Consider the following 24,629-nt stretch of genomic DNA (forward strand, 5'->3'; position numbering starts at 1 on the left):
ATAATAATAATATGATACTAATTTTTGTTTTATTTTTTTGTAATATTTTTATTAAAAATATGTAAATGATAATGAATCTAAGAGATAAAATTAGAAAGAGCAATAACTTTGCTCCAATCCAATTGATAAAGGTGGGCTCTAAAATCCTTAATTTGTTTATTTATTTTTGTTACTTTTTGTATATGTTAAGTAATTACATTACATGTGGAAAATAAAAACCAGTTTAGCTTGATGAAATATTTAATCCTATATTTTGTATATCTGATTTATAAAGGAAATATAAATGAAAAGAAATTAACAGTTCAAATAATTTTTGCGACAAATTCAAATTTAAAACATGAATTTATTCTTTTTTTTTTCTTGCATTTTATTCTAAATATGAAACATATATTTTAAAATGTATATTCTATTTCATTTTGTTTTAAGTTCCAAGCTCCAATTATAATTCAAATTTTCATTGTTTCTACAAGAAGTTTTCAACTTTGATTTACATTAAAGTCCAACGTTATTCTGGATTTTGTTATGGGACTTTTTTTTTGGCGAGGTTGCTATGGGACTTCATATCATTTTTTTTTTTTCTCTTGCATTATAAAACTAAACATGAAACATAAAATTTAAAACATATATTTTACTTCATTTTATTTTAAGTTCCAAATATAATTCAAAACTTTTAATTTACAGTCCAATGCTATTCTGGGCTTTGTTATGGGACCCATAGCAATCGAGTCTACAAACTCTTTATGGGCTTATCCGCTATGAAACCGAGCGTAGGTTGGGCCGAATGGTCCACAACAGAAAAGAGAAGATGAGAATGATTAAAAAAATAAATAAATAAAATGAAAGCTGAATATACAACATAAATTCTCTGTACACTTCTTTAAATTGTAATATTTTAGAAACTATTTTGACCTGTTAAATTTTCAAAATAGCCATACAGCAATTTATCCCTTTCTTTTGTTGGAAACATGTATAAATATGAATAACATAACAACATATACTATTATACACATATATGTACAGCCATACATATATGTTTCAAAAATGAACGGCCGCTTACAAATACGTTATAAAAGAAATTATATATATATATATATATATATATATAATATGTTGTAGATCATTAATGAAGATATTTTATAATTATGTTTGAGCTCTAACTTGTCATGTAAAATTCCTTTATAACTTTATTAGATTAATATTGTTGATCAATGGATGTATCGATTAAGTATCAGATGGAATCAGTGAAGCAAATGTCGATTACACGGGCGAAAAGTCGCTGATACTGTTGGTTGTCGACCACCATCGACACCGAAAGGGGGGGGAAGAGTTTCTGTCATGGGTGTCGCTAGAATATTGCCAGAGGGTTTCGCCTAGAAACGCAGGAGTCGGTCGGGATTTCGTTTTTTGTGTGGATATGGTGGAAAATCTGATGGAGAAGTTGGCGAGAAGTCATCGGATTTCGGTGGATTTTTTGGGGAGATATCGGCGGCTGTGATTCTTAAATTTGATACGTTATGAATTTGTTTTCCTAGTTGGGTCGGTTGTAATCTGGCAAAGAAGAGAAGGAGGAAGAAGACGAAAGGAAGAGAGGAAGAAGAAAAAAGGATAAGAAAGAAATTTAAAAATAAATAAATAAATAAAATATGATAATATTTTATAATAAAATAATAAAATAATAATATTATATTATATAAAAGATAATACATGATTTTTTTATATGTAGTATTTTGATATACATCTTTTTATTTTTTTATTTTTTTTATCATAGTATTTAATTTAATTTTATTTATTTTTTAATAAATTTGATTTTATCTATTTAAAAATAAATAAATAATATTGTTAGTTTTTTTGTTATATATTATATAAAATTTTAGTATATATGTTTAATAGGATGAGTATTTTATTATATTTTATTATTATTGTATTCTAATTATTAAATTTTTATATTATATTATTATATTAATTATTTTATATCTTAAAATTTGTATTCTAAATTAAAAATTTACAGTTTCCGTAACTTTATCGATATTTCTATCGATATCGACATTTCCATCGATATTTCTGTAAATTTATACCTTTGATATTTTCATCAGCATCGATATTTTTTTTACTAGATGAAATTGACCATTGAGGATCGATATATCGATCATGGATAATAGAGTAATGGCGCATGCTTATGAAGCACTGATACTTCCAGAAGAGCAGTGTATGAAGTTGCGATACATATAAGATATATACTCTTTTATAATATTTTGTGCATAAATTTTTAAATTTTTGGAGACGTTGGAGATAAACTTGGAGCTGGGGAAACATTTGAAGAGAGAGAAATAATTTTATTGATGGGAATTTTTTTTTTTTTTTTCCTTTTTAGAGATTACGGTTGAATTGATGTTTGAAAAAGAATGAATCTAGAAAAGGTTGACAACTGGAGTTCTAATGCAAATAAAACTTGAGTCACAAATTATCAAAGAGTTAAATTGTTAAATCATTTATATGGTAATAGAATTATAGACTCTGTGTGCGGTTTAATTAAATTGTTAAATTATTTATATGGTAATGGAATTATGAACTCTGATAGTGGAATGTGTGGTTTAATGTTTTCACTTTTAATGGAAAAGATTATTTTAACATAAAGTACATACTTTGCATATCCTAATTTTTTCAAAAAAGAATAATATATCAATATTCAAATGACCAAATTACGTATATAATTTAAGTTAAGTGCTTTTTAAGTGCACACTTATTTCTTCACTAGAATTTGAGACATGAATTTTATTATGGTATACACATTCACCGGGTGTTTCATATATATATATATGTGTGTGTGTGTATGTGTATTTATTGGGCAAGTTTTTGTCTAGGTATCTTAAATCCATATAAATGAAGATTAGATAAGATAATCATGATCACCATCAACGTGAAAGAGGCAACAATGGTTAAGCCAGTGGAGGAGATACAGCGACGAGCACTGTGGATGTCTAACATAGACTTGGTGGTGCCCTGCTTTCACACTCCCAGTGTCCATTTCTATATATAGGTCAACCTGCGGAGTCTCCCGACTTCTCCGACAACATCACCGTCCTCAAGCAAGCGATCTCAGCAAGGCCATCCTCCCTTTCTACCCGGTAGCTGGCCACTTGAGGGCATGATAATAACGGACGGATTGTGATAAATTGCAACGCAGAAGGTGCGTTGTTCGTCCATGCAGAAACCAGCTGAGTCATGGACAATTTCGGCAACTTTGCGCCCACAATTGAGCTTGAAAAGCTCATTCCGGCCATTGACTACTCCGCTTGGCCATTATGTTAGCCGAATTTAAACAACTGGGAGGTGAACTTGGTTTTTGATCGATTTTCTAACCCAACTAATCAAACTCGGCTCGATTTTCATTCAGGTTTCACAGATCACATATCATATATCAAGTTTCACAAGTCATAATTCACGAATCAAAATCGAACATATTCCACTGGGCATCACATTAAATTCATTACTTATTTATTTCACAATGCTTCAATATTCATAACCAGATGTCCATAATAAATTTAAAAAAAAAAAATCAAACAGAGACCAAAGTTGCTTCGTGCAAGCTGTGAGTCGTGGAATCGAGAGAAATGTGAGAGAGAGATTGCAATGCTGCAAAAAAAAAAAAATAAATAAATAAATTAAAACCTAGAAGGAAAATCAGAGACATATATGATGAGGAACAGAGTGATAAAATAATCCTAATCTAAGTGCTTAAGGGCCTAAACATTGTGATATTAGAATCCTCTGGAAGAATGCTGCACCTTTCTAATAAATGGTAAAATTGGTTTTACTGAAGGGTTGTGCAAGAAACAGCTGTATAGCATGATGTTTTTTTACTTTAAAAAGCATATTCTTGGAATCTATGCATGTTTTACCCTACTTGGTCTAGAAACATAAGTTACCTATTATAATATTGGATCAAACCAATTTTACTCTCGGGTCAAAAGCTTTTTTCCTCCACTCATCCGAGTAAGAAGCCCCACAGGAGAAGATCACCATGGCTTGCCGAGGATGCCATTTATTAAAATTCTGACAATGAAAATGAAGCATAGAAGAGGAAGACAGGTAGAGAGAGATTTCGATAAAATTCCTCTAAAAAAATAAAAAATAAAAAACATTCAATAAGGAGATTATTAAAATATAAAAATTATGAAACCGTGTAAAGATTTTTCCGTAGTGCAATTAAAATTTCTTCCAGATTATACGTCCCCGTAGATACAAGGTCCAGATTGCGACTGAATGCTCCACTTGGTTATCGTGGCAATGGGATTTTTGACACCTCACCTATCGCTTTCGGCTGGTCATCATCTACCCAAACCAACGCGGTATGTTGCCAATCTGGTTTACGAACCAGATTGACGATGCTTATTTGTGATCGACCATAGATTTTCTTGAGCTTCAGGCTGATATTCTGGCCTTGCTCCTGGGGCTCAGGCTTTCAAGAGTCCGAATCTGGTCATGCAAATATTATACCAAGCCCAACTAATACTGGGAGCTCATGGATGGCCATTGCCTTGCAATCTGATGTGCTGAAAGTTTTTGAGAAATTGTTGTATGAAATATGAGATTAAACACACACAAAAAAAGGGAAAAAAAAAAAAAAAAAACTGCTCCAGTTATTGTCAAAATGTATGATTTAGATAATTCAAGTTCAAAACATATCAATTGAATCGTTGAATGGATATATTGCTCAAAATAACAGATTTTCATTCCTAAAATGTAAGCGATTAAATTATGATAGGTAAGGAAACGTCCACGTAACAGAGCAGTTAGCCGACAAAAGAGGTATTATTACAATCGATCCAGAATTTCGTCGGTGAGATTCATAAAGCAATGAAAAAACGTATGATTTAGATAATTCATATTAATTCACAAATTGCATGATATTGCATTATTTCTCAACTCTTATTGTCCCATGTGCCACCAACATTAACGTTGTTAACATATGCTACAGCTACCTCAATTCATCAAGCACAAAACTAACAACAATTAATATATATATATATATATATATATATATATTTTACTCTTGTCAGGAGAGCCTACCTACTAACAATATCAATTCTCATTTATGTATGATATTTCGGATTCGACTAACTTTAATGATAAAAAATAAAACAATATATATTTTCAATCTATTAAAAAGATAAAAAGAGGAATATTATCCTTTTCATCTTTTTTCATTGCTCATTGCTAATTCCAAATGCGTAGTACATATATGTAATATAATATGGAATTTCAAGTTAATAATAGTTTATGTAACTATAATTGGGTAGATATAACTCTGGACACTTTGTTGATAACATATATCTTTTATTGTTTACACCATATATTATTTAATATAATTTCTCTGTCTTTACATAATACCACATTATTTGACTGTGATATTGACATATCAAGATTATTAATACCTGTCCGTTCATATTATTAATTAGCTAATTGGATATGTCCCCGTAACGGGTAGTTCAAGAAGCTGAACGTAGAAACTAATGATTATACAAGAGAGGGCACTCAAATAAAAATTGCATGGATCAGCTGGTAGACTGATAAATCAGAATGCATGCATTATGATAGTATTATTTATGCTGAATTATACTATGAAAACAGGATTAATTAATAGGTTGATTTCATATTCCTTGGTTCGACATTATCAAGTACGGGAAGGTAATTAATCATCACCTCTCAGACTCTGATTCATAACTGTTAAAACTTCATTGGAAAAATGTAGGAGCCCTCCATATTTATAAGAAAATTAAAGAAAAATAATGGTGTTGTGTGGGCTTGCCAATTTTGGTTTGAATATGTCTTTGGGATGTCATCCAATTGAGATGAGGATACTGGCTCTAGGAAATTTTACTTATTTTGATCGTGTCTATAATCTCGAAAATCTCAAAAAAAAAAATTATCAAAATTTATACTAGTTGAATAAGGATGCCTAGCAATTAAACGTACATATTTATGTCATTAATTTACATACAAAAATCATTATTAATAATTGACCATGTTATCATTATAAAAGCATATCTTAGCGGGACCATACATAAGATTATGTACCATGACCGCCCCATTCAATTCAGTCCACAAAACTCCATGGATATTTAGAAAAATAACAATAATAATAATATTAATAATAAAACGTAACTCCGCGGATATTTGAAATATGGCCAAGATTTGTCTTCAATTTGGTCATGTCTATTAAAAAAACTAATAAAATCTCTTTATAATCATAAAGTCAAAATCAAAAAATTAATTTTATTACTATACAAATGTTATAAGTTATTAGATGCATGGTATAAAAATTATTTTTTTAACGTAGACATCTTTAAAACAAATAGTACAACGATAGAGCAAGTGTACGCTATATTAATTGTCAATTAATGAAGCATGTTAAATTCAAGATAGAGACGTTGATAAAAAAGAAATAATTTCAAAATATTAGTACAGGTAAAAGCATCTTTAATATATTCTTTAAAAGTCCTAATTTCTTTATTTTAAATGTTACAGTTAATTTGGGCAACTCTAAGAGGCTCTATAAAAAAATAAAATGTGGAATTTGTTTTTCAAATGTGAAATGCTAAACCATTTTCTATGTAAAGTTTTTAATGTATATATTTATTACACCAACAATTTTCTTTGAATAATTAATATTATTTTTTTGAGTTCATATATATATATATATATATATACACACACACACACACATATGAAGTCATTAAAACAAAGAGAAAAATAAATATTAATTATTTATTGGAAAATATAAAAATAAAGAGAGATAAAAAAAAAATCATTAGAGATGGATAAGAAATCAGACTCTTTATTTTATAAAATTATCCAAGATACTTTTCAATTTAAAGATTATGTTTTTTAAAATAAAAAAATATATATTCTTGGATATGTTTTAATGTAAAGATTATAATTTTCAAAATAAAGAGTACATTGAAAAATTTTAAAGCATAGAGAGATTTTTTATCTAACTCAAATTGTAATCTTTAAAATTGTTTTTCATTTTGCATTTTTCAATGAACAATTATGATTCACATTTTTTCTTTCTTCTTTTTTTTTTTTAATTTTTTTTTAACTCCTCTCTATATTAAAGTAATATTTTCAAAAAATTGAAATACGAAATATAATTAATAAATTTAATTGTAAATGTGTATAGAAAATCATATAATAATAAATAAATTTATTAAAAATTTTATATAGAGAGTGAGTTTGGCTTTTCTATATATGGAGAGTTAGCTTCACTTTTTGTTTTAATTTTTCAATTTAAAATGATCATTAAAGTTATAAAAACAAATAGGTTATTTAATAAATGAATTTGATAAATATTTTATGTATAAAGCATTACTATTACTCGAGAATCAAAAAGTCCACAAGTATTTTTGTCATTTTTTTTCTTTTTTACAGTTTTTTAAGTTGATATTTATGCATTAGAATAATAATTTGGATCGGTTATAAATGTGATTTGGAAATCTTATCCTTTTCAGAATGTCAATTTGTTTATTAAAAAGAAATGTCATATTGTGGTTCCGACTCTTCCCCTTGCAAGAATTTCACGAACTTTCCAAGTTGGTGCCGTTTTCTAAATGACTAACTTGGACAATACCATTCAAAAGAAGAGTCTTTGGTTAGTTCTAAAATCTAATACCCAACTAATAAGTTTCAATCGTACCATAAATATCAAATCGTATATTAAATTTATTTATCAATTAATAAATTATAATTTTTAATTAATTTTAAATTTTATTTATCTATTTAAAGATTTATATATTTATATAGATTATATGAATTTTTAATTATTAATAAATAAATTTGATATACAATTAAGAGACAGCAGTAGTTTAAATTTGGGCATTTAATTTCAACAAAAAAGGGGCCTTTATTCAAAGCAAAATAAAAAATAAAATAAAATAAAATAAAAATACTGGCTATTGTACTATTTGGAAAATTTGGACCACAAGTACCCTGGTTCTCTCTGTTCACAGTCATCCCAAAAATGTGGCTTTGATTCGGCCCCGTCAAAGTTCTCGTCATGAGTACTTTTCGTTTCTTCGAGGAAGAGAGATAGCCCCTGCTTCTTTAAAATTCCTATCCACTTTTCTCAATCCGTCTTCTCCGAATTAATTTATAACTTCCTCTGCAACTGCAGACACTGTTTCTTCTCTGGTAATATTTTTACTCTTTCCTTACTTGCTGTGATATATGAGTACCGTTTCTCAATGGCAAATAGAAATAGTTTTTTCGAAATAGTTTTTTAACATAGTTTTATCTATAATTTATGCATATATATATAATTTTTTATAGGCCAATATATTACTATTCATATAAAATATGTTCTAATTACACATATAAATTAAACTCTTAATAACATATATATGAAAAGTCTACATGTTAAAGAAAGATTACGAACTATTAAATTTCCATTTTAAAATACTTTAGAGCTACAAATGCATATGTCTTATTACGTTGTTTCTTTTGCGTATTTATTAATGTCAAAACAAACCATTTATTGACTAAATGTGTTTTTTGTTGTTTTTTTTTTTTTTTTTTTTTGAATATAATGACTAATGAAGTATTTAGTATTTTTCAACATTAATATCAATTAGGAGGCAGATATAATTAAGAAGGAAGATGGTGATGATCAATGTGAAGGAAACAACGATGGTGAAACCAGCCGAAGAGACCCCTCGTCGTGGGATTTGGTTATCAAACGTGGACTTGGTAGTGTCCAACATGCACACTCCCACAGTTTATTTCTACAGGCCAACCGGCCATGGTTTCTTCGACTCCACCATTCTCAAGGAAGCACTCAGCAGAACTCTCGTCCATTTCTACCCTATAGCAGGTCGCTACCGGCGCAATGATAGCGGCCGAATTGAGATCCACTGTAATGGTGAGGGCGTTCTCTTTGTAGAGGCCGAGACCAGCTCTTGCATTGATGATTTTGGAGATTTCACACCACTCTTAACCTCCGCAAGCTTATTCCCACCGTTAATTACTCTGCTGGCATCAATTCCTTTCCCTTCTTGGTGGCTCAGGTACAATTTAATATTTTTCAGTAATTTTTTTTTTTCATTATTAACTTAATGTTGTTGCTATTTTGTCATTTTGATTGAACTGCGTATGTATGAAATCCAAGCAGACTATAATAATTAATATATTTATGTTAGGTTCATAAATAAATAGTTATGGTTTTTTTTGGAAGTGCCATGTATTTTAAATTATGATATGCTTAATCTGTAATCTACTTATTATATTATGAATTATATATAATCAAATTATATAATTTATTATAATAGATAATTATATGCAATTGAAAGGACAGGTTACATATTAGAGTAGGGACATGCCCGAGTATGGTAGCGGACGCTAGCGGACCCATAGAGAATCTGGCCCTCTCATTTTTTTTTTTTTTACAATTTTACTAATCTATCCTAATAAACATACTTGTGCTCTCTCCATGTGGGCATTTATTTGGTAATTTCCCTATATCTTGGCCTAGGCCTGCTAATCTTTTGATTATTTTGTCTAGTTATTTGTTTCATTAACTACATTATTATTATTATTATTATTATGGCATATAAGGAATGCCTAAGCATCCTCCTTTTTTCTAGACTTTTTTTTTTATTATTATTTTTGTATATGTCTTTGTTATATTTTTAAAATTTATATAAATTTTATTTTTTCTATCTCCCTTATCTAAAATACATTATACTTAGAATACTTATTAGTCATTTCTTAATCATATCATGTTAGTTAATTACTAATTAGTAACAAATAAATGCATAGAAATATAGTTTTTGAACAATATAATATTTATTTAATTACTTTTTGTTTTGTTGTAAATACATAATAATTTTAGATAAACATTTGGTTTTAATGACAACTTTTTTTTGTTATTTGTCATTTTTTAACTTTGATAAGTGTTATATGTTTAAAATATATGTTAAATTTGGAATAACTACAAAGAGATTCTTATAAATATAATATTCATTTTTATCATTAGTAAAGGATCATGTTTGAATATATAGCTGCAAAAGGTTTCGTTAGCCTTCAAATATTATATATATATATATATATGTTTTTAGTGAATATTTTAACTGGTTGGAATTTAGCATAGCTAAATTTATTACTTATTTTTTAGTATTATGTTTTTGGCAGCCGCACATTAGAAAGCAATATGTTTTAGTATGTAATGGTGCCCGTCTGAGAAAAATTTTTGCGTACCGCCACTGATAGCAGAATTGGTATGTTATAATAGAAACCTTTTATATTTTACACATATGTATTCTGTGCAGATCACATATTTTAAATGTGGAGGTGTGTCACTGGGTGTAGGTTTACACCATTATGTGGTAGACGGAGTTTCTGGCCTCCATTTTGTGAACACTTGGTCTGATATAACTCGAGGACTTGACGTCAAATTTCCACCATTCTTTGACAGGACATTGCTTCGAGGTCGAGACCCACCTCGGCCTACGTTTGACCACATCGAATTCCGACCTCCTCCATCACTGAAGATCAGCTCAAACTCTACCCAATCTGGTCTTCATGATCAGAACACATCAATCTCTACCCTCAAAATAAACCCAAACCAGCTAAATGTACTAAGAACCAAGTTTATGGAGGATGGGAAAAGTACAGTAACATATAGCACGTACGAGATATTGTCAGCTCATATTTGGAAATGCACGTGCATGGCACGTGAACTCCTTGATGATCAAGAAACCAAGCTACATATTGCCACGGATGTTAGGACCAGATTGGATCCACCACTCCCTCATGGTTACTTTGGAAACGGGATTTTAATAACCACACCAATTGCATTGGCCGGTGAGCTCCGATCGGAACCGACCCGATCCGCCGCGAATCGGATTCGCGATGCTTTGAAACGGTGTGACAATGAGTATGTGCGATCGGCAATTGACTATTTAGAGCTGCAAAATGACCTATCAGCCCTTGCTCGTGGGCCTAATACTTTCAAGTGTCCAAATCTTGCGATTACCAGTTGGGTAAGGTTGCCGATCCACGAGGCTGATTTTGGGTGGGGTAGGCCCTTTTACATGGGCCCTGGTAGGATTGCATTTGAAGGCCTAGTTTACATTCTGCCAAGCCCAACTAATGATAGAAGCTTGTCTGTGGTTCTTGCTTTGCAATCTCAACATATGAAACCTTTCGAGAAGTTGTTCTACGACAAAATGATAGAATAAGAAAACCGTGTCCACGCGGCTTTATAATTTGTTAAAAATCGTTTAGGAAAATTCGTCAATTAAGATAATGGTAGTGGTTGAATGATTAATGTTGTCATAAATTTGCAATATCTTTTAGTACAATTTGTTAATCGGTTGCGTTGAAGAATTGATAAAATATAATATCACATTATTTTGCGTTGGAAAATACCAGTTATGACGGACACATTGTAGTAGATCAATCTTACATCAAAAAGTCAAAAATAATTTAGAAAAAAAGCTAAAAAATTATATCATTCACTGCATCTGATCAACAGATCACTTAATTTGTCAAAGTAGTCTACTGTTTGTGACTGCCAAACGGGTCACAGCAATTATTAATATGTTGCTCAGCATGTGTTTTCTAGGAAGTGACTATGAATGATGTTGTCTGCAATGTGGGGATGTTCAGCAGGAGATATCAAATATGCAAATTAACTCAAAACTATAGACGGAATTAGATCGATAACCGTGGCAGATCTGATGTATGGACCTCAGAACACTAAATTTATCAAATCGATTATCTTCTCCTAATCGAAAGGGTGTATTATTAGAAGCCAAAAAACCAAAAATTCTATTATTTTTATACATTTTTAACCGTTAAAAGGAATATTTTGATATTGTTTGGAAAACAAAACTTTTATGTAAATATATGTGAATTGTAAAGTCATTTGCATTCAAGGACAATTCCGATGATCAAATTACAATGGCATGACCACCTAAACATTTCAAATTATAGCAAATTATATTTCAATTTGAACCAAATAAATTTTTTTGCTATACAAATTTAAATCTTATACTAATTTTCTTTCTTTCTTTTTAAATTGTTCTTATCTCCCACTTATTTTTTTCTTTTTTTCTTTTCTAACATAAACAACTTTGTAAATAAAATTAGCTGAGTAGGTAAACACTCATGTGTAAGCATGAAGAGTTCGTGGATTTAAAAGACATCTAGAAAATTATTTGATATGATCTCTTAACTGTTTTCTAACACATTGATTAAGCACACATGAAATTCTGTAATCTCCTTATCTAATTCCTACACTATCATAAGGTAAAATGTTGAGAGCTCATCAAGTTCTAGAGTGGTCAATTAGGCCCAGCCTACGGGATTGAGCCGTGGATGTAAGGCAATCAAAGCTGAGGTGGATCAGTAATGGCAGTCCACCAACCCCGCCAACCACCCAAAAACCAAAATTAAGCACAATGAACAAAAGATTGCATAACTTGATTCCCATTCCCAGTCGCACTTGTGGTGGGTCCTCCCTCTATATCTTATTCGTAAATAAATAAATAAATAAAAACCCATCTGAAATGGTTTTTTGCCAAATAAAATAAAAGTGGAATATCATTGGCCATCTCGAGCGTTGATGGAGGATACGCTGAAAGGAAAAAGAATCTTGACTGATCACCAATGCCTTGAGCAAGCAAAGTGGTGAGAGCTAGGTTTTGGATGGTCAAAATTGCGTTCACAGGTCACCATCTCACTTACTATCCTTTTTCTAATGTCCAATCCTTCATTTGTTGTTATCTTTTTTTTTTTTAGGTTTTTTTTGTTTTAGTCAAGTACGTTTTTTAAGTCTATTAAAAACCATCCTATCCATCTCTTTTGTTGAGGTAAAGTTACATACAAAAGATTAGATAAAGATGATCATCATCAACGTGAAGGAGACAACAATGGTTAAGCCGGGGCAATATGGATGTCTAACATAGACTTAGTAGTGCCCTGCTTTCACACTCCCAGCGTCCACTTCTATAGGTCCATCCGAGGAGTCCCAAACTTCTGCGACCACGTCACAGTCTTCAAGCAAGCTCTCAGCAAGGCCCTCGTCCCTTTTTACCCCGCAGCTGGCCGCCTGAGGTGTGATAACAACGGACGTATTGAGATCAACTGCAACGCAGAAGGCGTGTTGTTAATCCAAGCAGAGACCAGCTCCATCATTGACGATTTCGGCGACTTTGCGCCCACGCCTGAACTTGAGAAGCTCGTTCCGGCCCTTGACTATTCCGCTGGCATTCATTCCTTTCCCCTCTTTGCCATGCAGGTTAATAAACATATATAAATGTGTATGTGTATATATATATATATATATATATATGTATATTTTGCTAGTTCCCTATCATAATGTAAACGTTCAAATATGTTACACGCTCATTCATGAGAGAGAGACGTAGAGGCCCATCATAATAAAATTATATATATATATATACAATTGTTTGATTGAATGTTTTCATGCATGTGAACGAATTAATCTGCTAATTTATAGTTGCTTCTATTCTACTCTTTACAGATTACCAGCTTCAAATGTGGTGGTGTGTCAATTGGTGTGGCTAGGCACCACTACGCAGCTGATGGGTGGTCTGGTTTTCATTTTGTCAACACCTGGTCCGACATGGTTCGTGGTTGTGACCAAATCACAACCCCACCTGTAATTGTTTTAGAAAGGACTTGGCTTCGTGCACGAGACAAGCCCCAGCCGACATTCGACCACATCGAATACAAACTCCCTCCAACCTTAAAAACCAGCTCTGAAAAGCACCAATCTGAATCTGGTCATCACTGTGAAAATGAAACCACCATGGCTTCCATTTTCAAACTGACTAAGGACCACCTTAATAGACTCAAAGCCAAGTCTAAGGAAGATGGGAGTAATAATAATAACAATAAAGTTGGCTATTATACCACCTACGAGATGCTGGCTGGTCATGTTTGGAGATGCACTTGCAAGGCACGTGATCTTCCTGATGATCAAGAGACCAAATTATACCTCCCTGTCGATGGAAGGTTTGTTAAATAAATTAATATTTGTGCACTTGTTATAATCAATTACTCACTTACAGGGTCTATTTATGCCATTAATGGGATTGACTTATTTTATTATTTTGTAGTAGGGCCCTTGGTCACACACTCTCTATAAGACTTCAATTGGCCCATTGGACTGGAGGACCAGCTCTCTTTATAAGCCTATTGACTTATCCATATTTTTTTAGTATAATTATATTATCAAATTATTATTATTTTATATGTGTCAAAATTAATGGATAAGTCTGACTTGTAGAGACTATTTAAAGGGTCTAAGGCAAGCAGACATTAAGAATATACCATACGGTATTTGGAGATTAGGGTTTTCAGAAATCTGAGAGTGGTTTGAGAGTAGTGTGTCCATAGGCACTACTTTACGTTGTTTCTATTTTGCAGGATTAAAGATCTAATTTATCAATGGCTGCGCTTGGAGGTTAGTAATTTATAATTTATGAAATTTATTATCTAAATCATAAAAATTTCTAACAATTGGTATCAGAGCATGGTTAATATGCATAATAAATTTCTTTGTGATTAGTCTTCGTTGTATCTATGATGATCGAATTGAACTGTATGTGGCCATTGAATGATATGTGGGATTCAAATATATGTTCTTTATTTTATTTTTCTTTCTGCGTGCATGGATCTGTGAAGCTATGATCTTGATGTGTGAAGAAACATAATACATGCCCGATTGTTATTTGTAAAAAAAAAAAAAAAAAAAAATTATGATGCAAAACTAGTGGTAATCGGGTTTTGAATCAAATTTGTACAAAGTATATAAACTTTGTTTTAGTTCGAATTAAGACCTGGGCATGGTGGAAAATTATTTTTCGATGTGTTTTGTATTGTTTAAAATCTCGAATTGGACCTAAAAAGCTTTAATAAAAAATAAAATAAAATAAAATAAATAAATAATTTTCTGCAATTTTTTTTTTTTTTGGAATTCCTTGGGTGTTTATTTTTCTGCGTTTTTGAACCAAATTGATATGGGGCAAAACTTTCTCAAGAGTAGAGGAATCAAAAGGTATCTATTTTGCTCAAAATTTTCTGGAATTTCTTGTGATTACACGGTTGTTTATTTTTTGAGTTTTGGTCGATTATAATCTTAAGTTTGGGTGTTTTTTTTAAGCTCTCCTTTAGTCAAATTGATACTTTAAAATTGTTGCCCATACAAAAAGGAGAAGAATGGCACCGGTATTGTTGAAAACGGTGGCTGGAATTGTATTTTCCAGGCGGGTCGAATTAGCGGGTAGCGTGACCCGTTTGGACTGGAAACGGGTCACCCGTGACCCGGTTGGGTGAAGAAGATGAGAGAAACGGCATGCCGTTTGGAGCTTGTGCTGATATCAGCACGACGTGTCGTTTGCTGACGTCAGCAAAAAAAAAAAAAAAAACCTGTTATGTATTTATTTATTTATTTATTATTGGTTCATTTATTTATCTGTTCATTTATTTCATTCCAATTTTATTGAATTAAATTTAAATATCTATGCATGAAAATTTTGATTGTTTAGCTTTCTCTAAAGAGACTTTGTGCCTAGTTGGTATAGTAGTGTGGAATTTTAAGTACTCACCTGTCGTGAGACTTATTTTATCTGCATTATGTGTACCAATGTAATGTGTGTTGGCATAATGGATGGATTATCTTGAAATTGCCAATATGTTATTTTTCTCCCACTTATTAACCAGGGTCTATACGGGTAACTAGGCTACCCTATCGGTAGTTTTAGTTGTTTTGTATGACGCCTGGAATGGTAGTGAAAGTTAATTAAATGCCATGTATTGCAGGTTCTGAGTTGCCCTGTCGGTGATTCAGTTCAATGCATTTGATTGTGGTTATTTGGTTGACTGTCCCTGGCCCACGTAAGGGTATCTTTAGTGCTACAAAGACCCTAAGCGATATTTATGTTTGTGTTTTTGTGTTGAGGGGCTGGAAAATAGTAATTGAATTGTCTTAAATTTTTTGAATGTCTTGTTGTTTACTATTTTTACAGCTAGTAGCACTTCAAACCTTCCGCCCATAACTGCCATGATGAAATTGGATGGGACAAATTATTAGAAATGGAAGAAACCTTAGTTATGAATTTGACCTTCATGAAATTGGATTTTGCTTTGGAGATAGATCCACCAGAGATATCCACTGATGAGAGTACTGTAGCAGCTAAGAAACTTTATGAGGATTGGAAGCACTCTAATAAATGCTGTATGATGATGATGGAGAATTACATGGATGAGGCCATATATGTTAGTATTCCTAAAGTGGATACTGCAAAAGGACTTCTTGAGGAGATAGGAAAGAAGTTTATCAAGTTTGATATGAATGAGAAGCATCATTATTTGGACCTATTGAATAATACCATATATGATGGAATTAAAGGAGTAAGGGACCATATTATGCTATTTTCCTCCTATTATAATAAGCTGAAGGACCTTAAGATGGACATTGGAGAGGAGTTCTTGACCTATTCTATAATGAGGAGTCTTCCATCACAGTTTGATAATATAAGGTCGAGTTTGAATACTAAGAAAGAAGGTTGTAGCTTGGAGGAATTGACTGCTATCCTTATCAAGGAAGAGGATGATATTAGATTAAGTAAGTCTAGGTCTGTTGCTATGGTTTCACATCAGGTAGATAAGTCCAAGAAGTTTTTCCAAAAGAAGGGACAAGGATTCAAGGCAGGACAAGGTTTCAAGCCTGGGCAGGGTTTTAACCCCAATAGGAAGAAGTTTTCTGGTATGAAGCCTAAAGGGCCGAGGGATGGTGTTTTTCAGATTAGAGAAAGAAAAGAGTACTTCAATGGAAGGTGTGGATACTGCAATAAAGTTGGACACAAGAAGATAGACTGTTGGACCTTAAAGGGAAAGCAAAAGAAGAAAGGTAATATTTTAATGATTGAGACCAATATTATTGATGTGCCCATGAATTCTTGGTGGTTAGATACTGGAGCAACAATTCATGTTATTAATTCGCTGCAGGGGATGATAAGCCGAAGGGGCCCAACCAATCTTGAGCAGCATGTTTATATGGGAGGTAGCTCAAGAGTGAAGGTGGACATTGTGGGAACAATCAAGTTGAAGCTTGCCACTGGATATGCTTTGGAGTTGTACGAAGTTTCTTATGTACCTTCAATAAAAAGAAACTTGTTATCTATTTCTGTTTTGGATAGTCAAGGTTATAGTTTTTTGTTTGAAAATAACAAAGTTGAATTATTTAAGGATGGTAAAGTTGTTGGTTTTGGAACTTTATGTGGCAATTTATATAAGCTTGATTTATTTAATAATGGTCTCAATTTCTCTGTTAATTCTATTGTTGCTCCTATTGTTGCTTCCAAACGCCCAAGAGTTAATGACAATTCCTCAATGTTATGGCATAAACGTTTGAGACATATTTCTAGGCACAAAATGGAAAGGTTAGTGAAGGATGAGATACTTCCTAATCTTGATTTCTCTGATCTGTTGACTTGTGTTGAATGTGTGAAAAGGAAGTTAACTGCCAAGGTAAGAAAGGATAAGTTAGCTAGGTGTGGAGATGTTTTGGAGTTAATCCATGTAACATCCCACATCGGTTGGAAAGGGGAACGAAGCATGGCTTATAAGCGTGTGGATACCTTTCCCTTCAAGAGGCCTTTTCCTGTGAACCACCGTTGTACTGGGGTCGGGAATAGCAAAACCGTGCAGGCCGGGCCCAAAGCGAACAATATCTTGAGGCGGGTGGTCTGGGCCGTTACAATCCACACTGACATATGTGGACCTTTTACACCAACTGCTTTGGGTGGTTATAGATATTTTATTACCTTCATTGATGATTACTCTCGTTATGGACATGTTGAGCTTATTCATGAGAAATCAGATTCTTTAGTTGCCTTTAAAGAGTTTAAGGTAAAAATGGAGCTTCAAAAGAATAAGAAAGTAAAAGCTGTAAGGTCTGATAAAGGTGGTGAGTTTTATGGTAGATATGATGAGACTGGAAGGAACCCAGGGCCTTTTGCTATTTATTTGCGTGAGTGTGGCATTGATGCGCAATATACGATGCCTGGTACACCTCAGCAAAATGGCATAGCTGAGAGAAGGAATAGGACTTTGTTGGATATGGTGCGGTATATGTTGGCAAATTTTAGGTTGCCAGATTATTTGTGGGGAAAGGCTTTAAGGACGGCGGCTTATATTTTGAATCAAGTTCCAAGTAAGTCCGTTCCTAAGACACCTTTTGAGTTGTGGTCAGGAAGAAAGGCTAATTTGCACCATTTTCGAATGTGGGGTTGCAAAGCTGAAATAAAGATTTATAATCCCCAAATTAAGAAGTTGGATCCTAAAACCATTAGTGGATATTTTGTTGGCTATTGTATAGGATCTAGGGGTTCAAGATTCTTTTGTCCTTCTCACACCACCAGGATCGTGGAATCAGACAGGGCCATTTATTTTGAAGATGATTTTGGATTTGATGATAATAATAGAACAAAGGTGCCTCAATTTAGAGAAGAAAGTGTTTTCATTCCCAGTATAGTTGTTCCTGATAGAGATATTGTTGATCCAGTAGTTGATGAACCAGTAGTTGGTCAGAATGAACTCATTGTTGAAGAGCAGGATATTCCAGCTATTGCAGATGTTGATGTACCTTTTTGAGGAGGTCACAAAGGACTAGGAGATCAGCTATTCCTGATGACTATGAGTTTTACTTGCAGGAGCATGAGTTTGACATAAGTGATGATTCAGATCCAGTCACTTATGAGGAGGCCATAAGCAGTTCAAACTCAAATTTTTGGTTGGATGCAATGGAAGATGAAATGAAATCCATGGCATCAAATGGAGTTTGGGATTTGGTTGAGTTACCAGAGGGTAACAAGCCTATTGGGTGTAAATGGGTCTTTAAGACTAAAAAAGACTCCAATGGTCAAGTGGAAAGGTATAAGGCTAGACTTGTAGCTAAAGGGTTTAGCCAGAAGGAAGGAATTGATTATACAGAAACTTTCTCTCCTGTATCCACAAAGGATTCTTTTAGAATCATTATGGCAATTGTGGCGCATTATGACCTGGAGTTGCATCAGATGGATGTCAAGACTGCTTTTCTGAATGGTGATTTATATGAGGATGTATATATGGTTCAACCAGTTGGTTTCCAACAAACAGGGAATGGTAATTTGGTTTGTAAGCTTAAGAAATCTATTTATGGTTTTAAGCAAGCTTCGAGGCAATGATATCTTAAGTTTGATGAGGTTGTCATCCAAAATAGCTTTAAGGAGAATGTTATTGATAGATGCATATATATAAAGGTCAGTGGGAGCAGTTTTATATTTCTGGTGTTGTATGTTGATGACATACTTTTGGCTACTAATGACACTGACCTATTAGCTGAGACAAAGCAGATGTTGTGCAACCATTTTGATATGAAAGATCTTGGTGAGGCTTCTTTTGTTTTGGGCATCAAGATTGTTCGAGATAGGACTAATTATGTGTTGCAATTGTCTCAGAGCGCTTATATTGATAGAATCCTTAAGAGATTTGATATGTATAATTGTTCTCCTGGAAGTGTACCGGTTACGAAAGGTGAAAAGTTTTCTAAGGATCAGTGTCCCAAGAATGATAGAGAAATGATGGCAATGAAGAATGTTCGCTATTCTTCAGCAGTGGGTAATTTGATGTATGCTCAAGTTTGTACACGGCCTGATATAGCTTTTGTTGTGAGTGTGCTTGGTAGATTTATGAGCAATCCTAGTCCTATTTATTACCAAGCAATTAAAAAGGTCTTTAGGTATCTTCAAGGTACTAAAGATCATATGTTGACATATCGTCGCACCAACTCTCTTGAAGTATTGGGTTATAGTGATGCAGACTATAAAGGTTGTGTAGATGATAAGAAATCTACCACTGGTTATATATTTATCATGGCAGAAGGTGCTGTGTCTTGGCTGAGTGCCAAGCAGTCAGTGACAGCATCCTCGACTATGAAGGCAGAATATGTGGCGTGTTATGAGGCTACCCGTTATACAGTTTGGCTACGGAATTTTATCTGTGATTTAGGAGTAGTTGACTCCATTGAGAGGCCTATTATGATGTATTGTGATAATACTGCAGCGGTATCTTTTTCCAATAATTTAAAAGGTACTCCTGGTGCGAAGTACATTGATGTGAAATATTTTGTGATAAAGAAGAAAGTTGAAGAGGGCCTCATTACTGTTGTTCACACGCCGACTTATAGCATGGTGGCAGATCCACTGACCAAAGCTTTACCGGTAGACATATTTGAGGAGCATGTGTCCCGTATGGGATTGTTAGGCAGTTGAGATTGTTGTGGGTCAGTGGGAGTTTGTTATGTTTTCTGTATTAATATCCATGTTGAGTATTATTTATTTCTTTGAATATTTTAATACATTGATGTATGTGGATCATTATTTATTTATGAGATGATTTATTACACATATTATTGCTCCTTATATTTACAGGCCTGTTGAGACTATTAGTCTATGTATATGTGTATGTTGATCCACAGGTGCCATGGTAAATCCCTACTACCTAGTTTGGGTATATTGTTGTATCCTGTCGATACGCAATGTGCTTGAATGAAATGGTTTTGTGTGTTGGGGGATTGCACATGGTTAGGTAAATCTCTACTACCTATACTGAGTTTATGGCATACAAAGTACTCAGTTGAAATGGTATAATATTTTGGGAGATTTACTGAGAGAATCTCTACTGCCTAGTCTAGTATATTGTTGTGCCCTGTCGGTATACTATATATTTGGATGAAATTGCATTACGGTTCGGGAGATTATATAGTAAGTGAGTTTGGATTTTATATGATGATGATTATGCAGTCCAAGTGGGAGAATATTGAATAAAGTAATATTTGTGGACTTGGCATAATCAATTACTCACTTACAGGGCCTATTTATGCCATTAATGAGACTGACTTATTTTATTATTTTGTAGTAGGGTCCTTGGTCGCACACTCTCTATAAGATTCCAATTGGCCCATTGGACTGGAGGACCAACTCTCTTTATAAACCCATTGACTTATCCATATTTTTTCTAGTATAATTATATTATCAAATTATTATTATTTTATGTGTATCAAAATTAATGGATAAGTCTAACTTGCAGAGACTATTTAAAGGGTCTAGGGCAAGCAGACATTAAGAATATATCATACGGTATTTGGAGATTAGGGTTTTCAGAAATCTGAGAGTGGTTTGAGAGTGGTGTGTCCATAGGCACTACTTTACGTTGTTTCTATTTTGCAGGATTAAAGATCTAATTTATCACTGGCTGCGCTTGGAGGTTAGTAATTTATAATTTATGGAATTTATTATGTATATTTAGATCCATAAAAATTTCTAACAAGGTCCAGATTGGAACCAAATCTCCCACGTGGCTACTTTGGCAATGGCATTTTCACAACCTCGTCTGTTGCGTTAGCAGGTGATCTCCGATCAAAACCCAGCTGGTATGCGGTGAGTCGGGTTCACGATGCTATAGTGCGGATGGACAATGATTATTTGAGATCGGCCGTTGATTTTCTTGAGCTCCAGCCTGATATTCCGCTCCTTGCTCCCGGAGGCCACACTTTCAAGAGTCCGAATCTCACGGTTGTGAGTTGGGTTAGGCTGCCGATCCATGATACTGACTTTGGGTGGGGTCGGCCCACTTTCACGGGCCCTGGTGGGATTCCTTATGATGGGCTAGCATACATAGTATCAAGCCCAACTAATGATGGCAGCTTATGAGTGGCTTTGCAGTCTGGTCACATGAAAGGTTTTGAGAAATTGTTGTATGAGATATGAGCGATTGACTGCAATGTAACCGAGTAATCTTCTAGGTTTTTTCACCAATAAAAAAGTGATCTCTTATATCTGTAAATGAAAAAAGGTGTATATGACATTTTGGAATGAAGCCACGTGACATTAAGAAACCGTATATTTCCGACTCATAAACTGGGGATGTATACGATACAAGCTAGAGAGGAAAGAAAAAAACAGGAAGAGAGAGACCAAAACTAGAGAGATAAAATATACTTCATTGACACTTGACGTCCATAATAGAATATGAAAGGATATATACAGAACACTTCTTCCAGTATCGTAGGGAAACAACCACTAACTACGGTTACAAAGAACATATATGGACCACTGATATAACCATAAAGGAAGCAAATAACATGGAAACATTCAGATAAACTCCATGGCAACTGCAAATGACAGATTAACACCACACCACACCCTTCTCTACGTCCACGTTGCATGGGACAGGCAAAGATCCCTATCATTCCCCTGCCCTTAGAATTTCCTTGTCAGCAAGGAAAAAGTCAGAGGATAACGGGGGCAAAACCTTGTGGCCTTTCCGATCAGCCACAGATGGCTACTGGTATAGGGTTGGAGTCGTAGTAATACTAGGTCCCCAATTTCATAACTAACCTCCTGCCGCCCATGATCAGCTTGAGTTGGCATTCGGTTCCGGGCCTCAGCCAGATTTCCAAGCTAGAATTTAAGGAGTTCAGTGCTGTCCGGCAGGAGTTGGTCAATGGCAGCAACTTTAGTCGTTCCGGGAACATAAGTCAATAAACAAGGTGGTGGAATCCCATGTACAGCCTCAAATGGGGATAATTTGGGTCGGTTATTAATGTGATTTGGAAATTTTATCGTTCTCAAAATGTCATTTTGTTTACTGGAAAGAAATGTCATTTTGTGGTTCCAACTCTTTCCCGTGCATGAATTTCACGAACTTTTCAATTTGGTATCGTTTCTAAGATGATTAACTTAGCAAATACCATTCAAAAGAAAAGTCTTTGGTTAGTTCTAAAATCTAATACCTAACTTATTTATCTATTTAAAGTTTTATATATTAAAATTTGATATCAGTAAGTTTTGATGTGCTCTTCGGACAGCTCTAGTTTAAATTTGGACTTTAATTTCACCAAAAAATAAAAATAAAAATTGGGCCTTTATTCAAAGCAAAATGTGAAAAATTAAAAGTAATGAAAACACTGGCTATTGTATTATTTTGAAAAGTTGGACCATTGAAGTCTGACCACATATACACACCATTGGAATTGAATTGTGACAAGCAAGCCACCAGGATAAAAATGAAGTCTCTCTATCACCGTCAACCCAAAAATGTTGCTTTGATTCGGCCTCGTCCAAAATTCTCATCATAAGTACTTTTCGTTTTCTTGAAAAACCTTGAATTGGAGGAAGAGAGATAGCCCCTGCTTCTTTAAAATTCATACCCACTTTTCTCAATCTGTCCTCTCCAAATTAATATATAACTTCCTCTGCAACTGCAAACACTCTTTCTTCTGTGGTAACATTCTTACTCTTTCCGTCTTTCCTTTCTTGCTGTGATACATCAGTTACATTACTCAATGGCAAATAGAAAATAGCTTCATCTATAATTTATGCATATATATATATATAGAGAGAGAGAATTTATCATAGGACAATAAACTAGTATTCATATAAAATATGTTTTAATTATACATATAAATTAAATTCTTAATAACATATGAAGAATCTTCGAATTAAAGAAAGAGTACGAACTTTTGAATTTCCATTTTAAAATACTTTAGAACTACAAATGCATATGTCTTGTTACGTTGTTTCGTTTGCGTATTTATTAATCTCAAAACAAACCATTTATTGACTAAACGTGTCTATTTTTCTTTTTTCTTTTTTATAATATAATGACTAATGAGCTATTTAGTATTTGTCAACATTAATATCAATTAAGTCGCACATATAATTAAGAAGGAAGATGGTGATGATCAATGTGAAGGAAACAACGATGGTGAAACCAGCCGAAGAGACTCCTCGTCGTTGGATTTGGTTATCAAACTTGGACTTGGTAGTGTCCAACATGCACACTCCCAACGTTTATTTCTACAGGCCAACCGGCTCCGGTTTCTTCGACTCCACCATTCTCAAGGAAGCACACAAAAAACCCTCGTCCATTTCTACCCTATAGCAGGTCGCTACCGGCGCAACGATAGTGGCCGAATTGAGATCCACTGTAATGGTGAGGGCGTTCTCTTTTTACAGGCCGAGACCAGCTCTTCCACTGATGATTTTGGAGATTTCACACCCACTCTTAACCCGCAAGCTTATCCCCGTTGATTGGTCTGGTGGCATCCATTCCTTTTCCTTCTTGGTGGCTCAGGTACAATTAATATTTTTCAGTAATCTTTTTTTTCATTATTAACTAAATATTGGTGCTATTTTGTCATTTTGATTAAGGTAAACTGCATACGTATGAAATCCATGTAGACTATAATAACTTATTTATGTTATGGTTCATAAGTAAATAGTTATGGTTTTCAGAATTATCATATTATATAATTTAGATTATAATATGTTTAATTAATTATTTGCAATCTGCTTGTTATGTTTGATGGATTATATATAATCAGATTATATAATTTAGTGTAATTAATAATTATATATAATTGATTGGATAAGTTTATATTTATATACTCGTTATTATATTTAATGGATTATATATAATTGAATTATATAATTTATTATAATCAATAATTATATACAATTGATTGGAAAAGTTCATATTACAGTATAATAAACCTACCT

The 24,629-nt window shown here is 33.3% G+C and overlaps 2 protein-coding genes and 1 long non-coding RNA gene across 3 annotated transcripts; 2 read left to right on the forward strand and 1 right to left on the reverse strand.

Moving 5' to 3' along the window:
- Positions 1–3,438: 3,438 nt before the first annotated feature.
- On the reverse strand, positions 3,439–4,672 carry LOC132800214 (uncharacterized). The gene is made up of 2 exons (XR_009635088.1): positions 3,927–4,672; positions 3,439–3,633 (listed from the first exon to the last, which is right to left on the reverse strand). It is a non-coding gene; the product is annotated as an uncharacterized LOC132800214 (long non-coding RNA).
- A 3,313-nt stretch (positions 4,673–7,985) lies between these two features.
- Positions 7,986–11,421, forward strand: LOC107406528 (shikimate O-hydroxycinnamoyltransferase). Its single transcript, XM_048475854.2, is given in 4 exon segments — positions 7,986–8,190; positions 8,631–8,983; positions 8,986–9,062; positions 10,323–11,421. Coding segments are annotated over 3 exon segments (1,317 nt in total). The 5' UTR covers positions 7,986–8,190; positions 8,631–8,655; the 3' UTR covers positions 11,235–11,421.
- Positions 11,422–12,615: 1,194 nt separating this feature from the next.
- LOC125423002 (shikimate O-hydroxycinnamoyltransferase) lies at positions 12,616–14,278 on the forward strand. The gene is given in 3 exon segments (XM_048475948.2): positions 12,616–12,945; positions 12,948–13,297; positions 13,544–14,278. Coding segments are annotated over 3 exon segments (903 nt in total). The 5' UTR covers positions 12,616–12,899; the 3' UTR covers positions 14,051–14,278.
- The last annotated feature ends 10,351 nt before the right edge of the window (positions 14,279–24,629 follow it).

The sequence above is a fragment of the Ziziphus jujuba genome, chromosome 1 (assembly GCF_031755915.1).
Source record: "Ziziphus jujuba cultivar Dongzao chromosome 1, ASM3175591v1".
Classification (NCBI taxonomy): Eukaryota; Viridiplantae; Streptophyta; class Magnoliopsida; order Rosales; family Rhamnaceae; genus Ziziphus; species Ziziphus jujuba.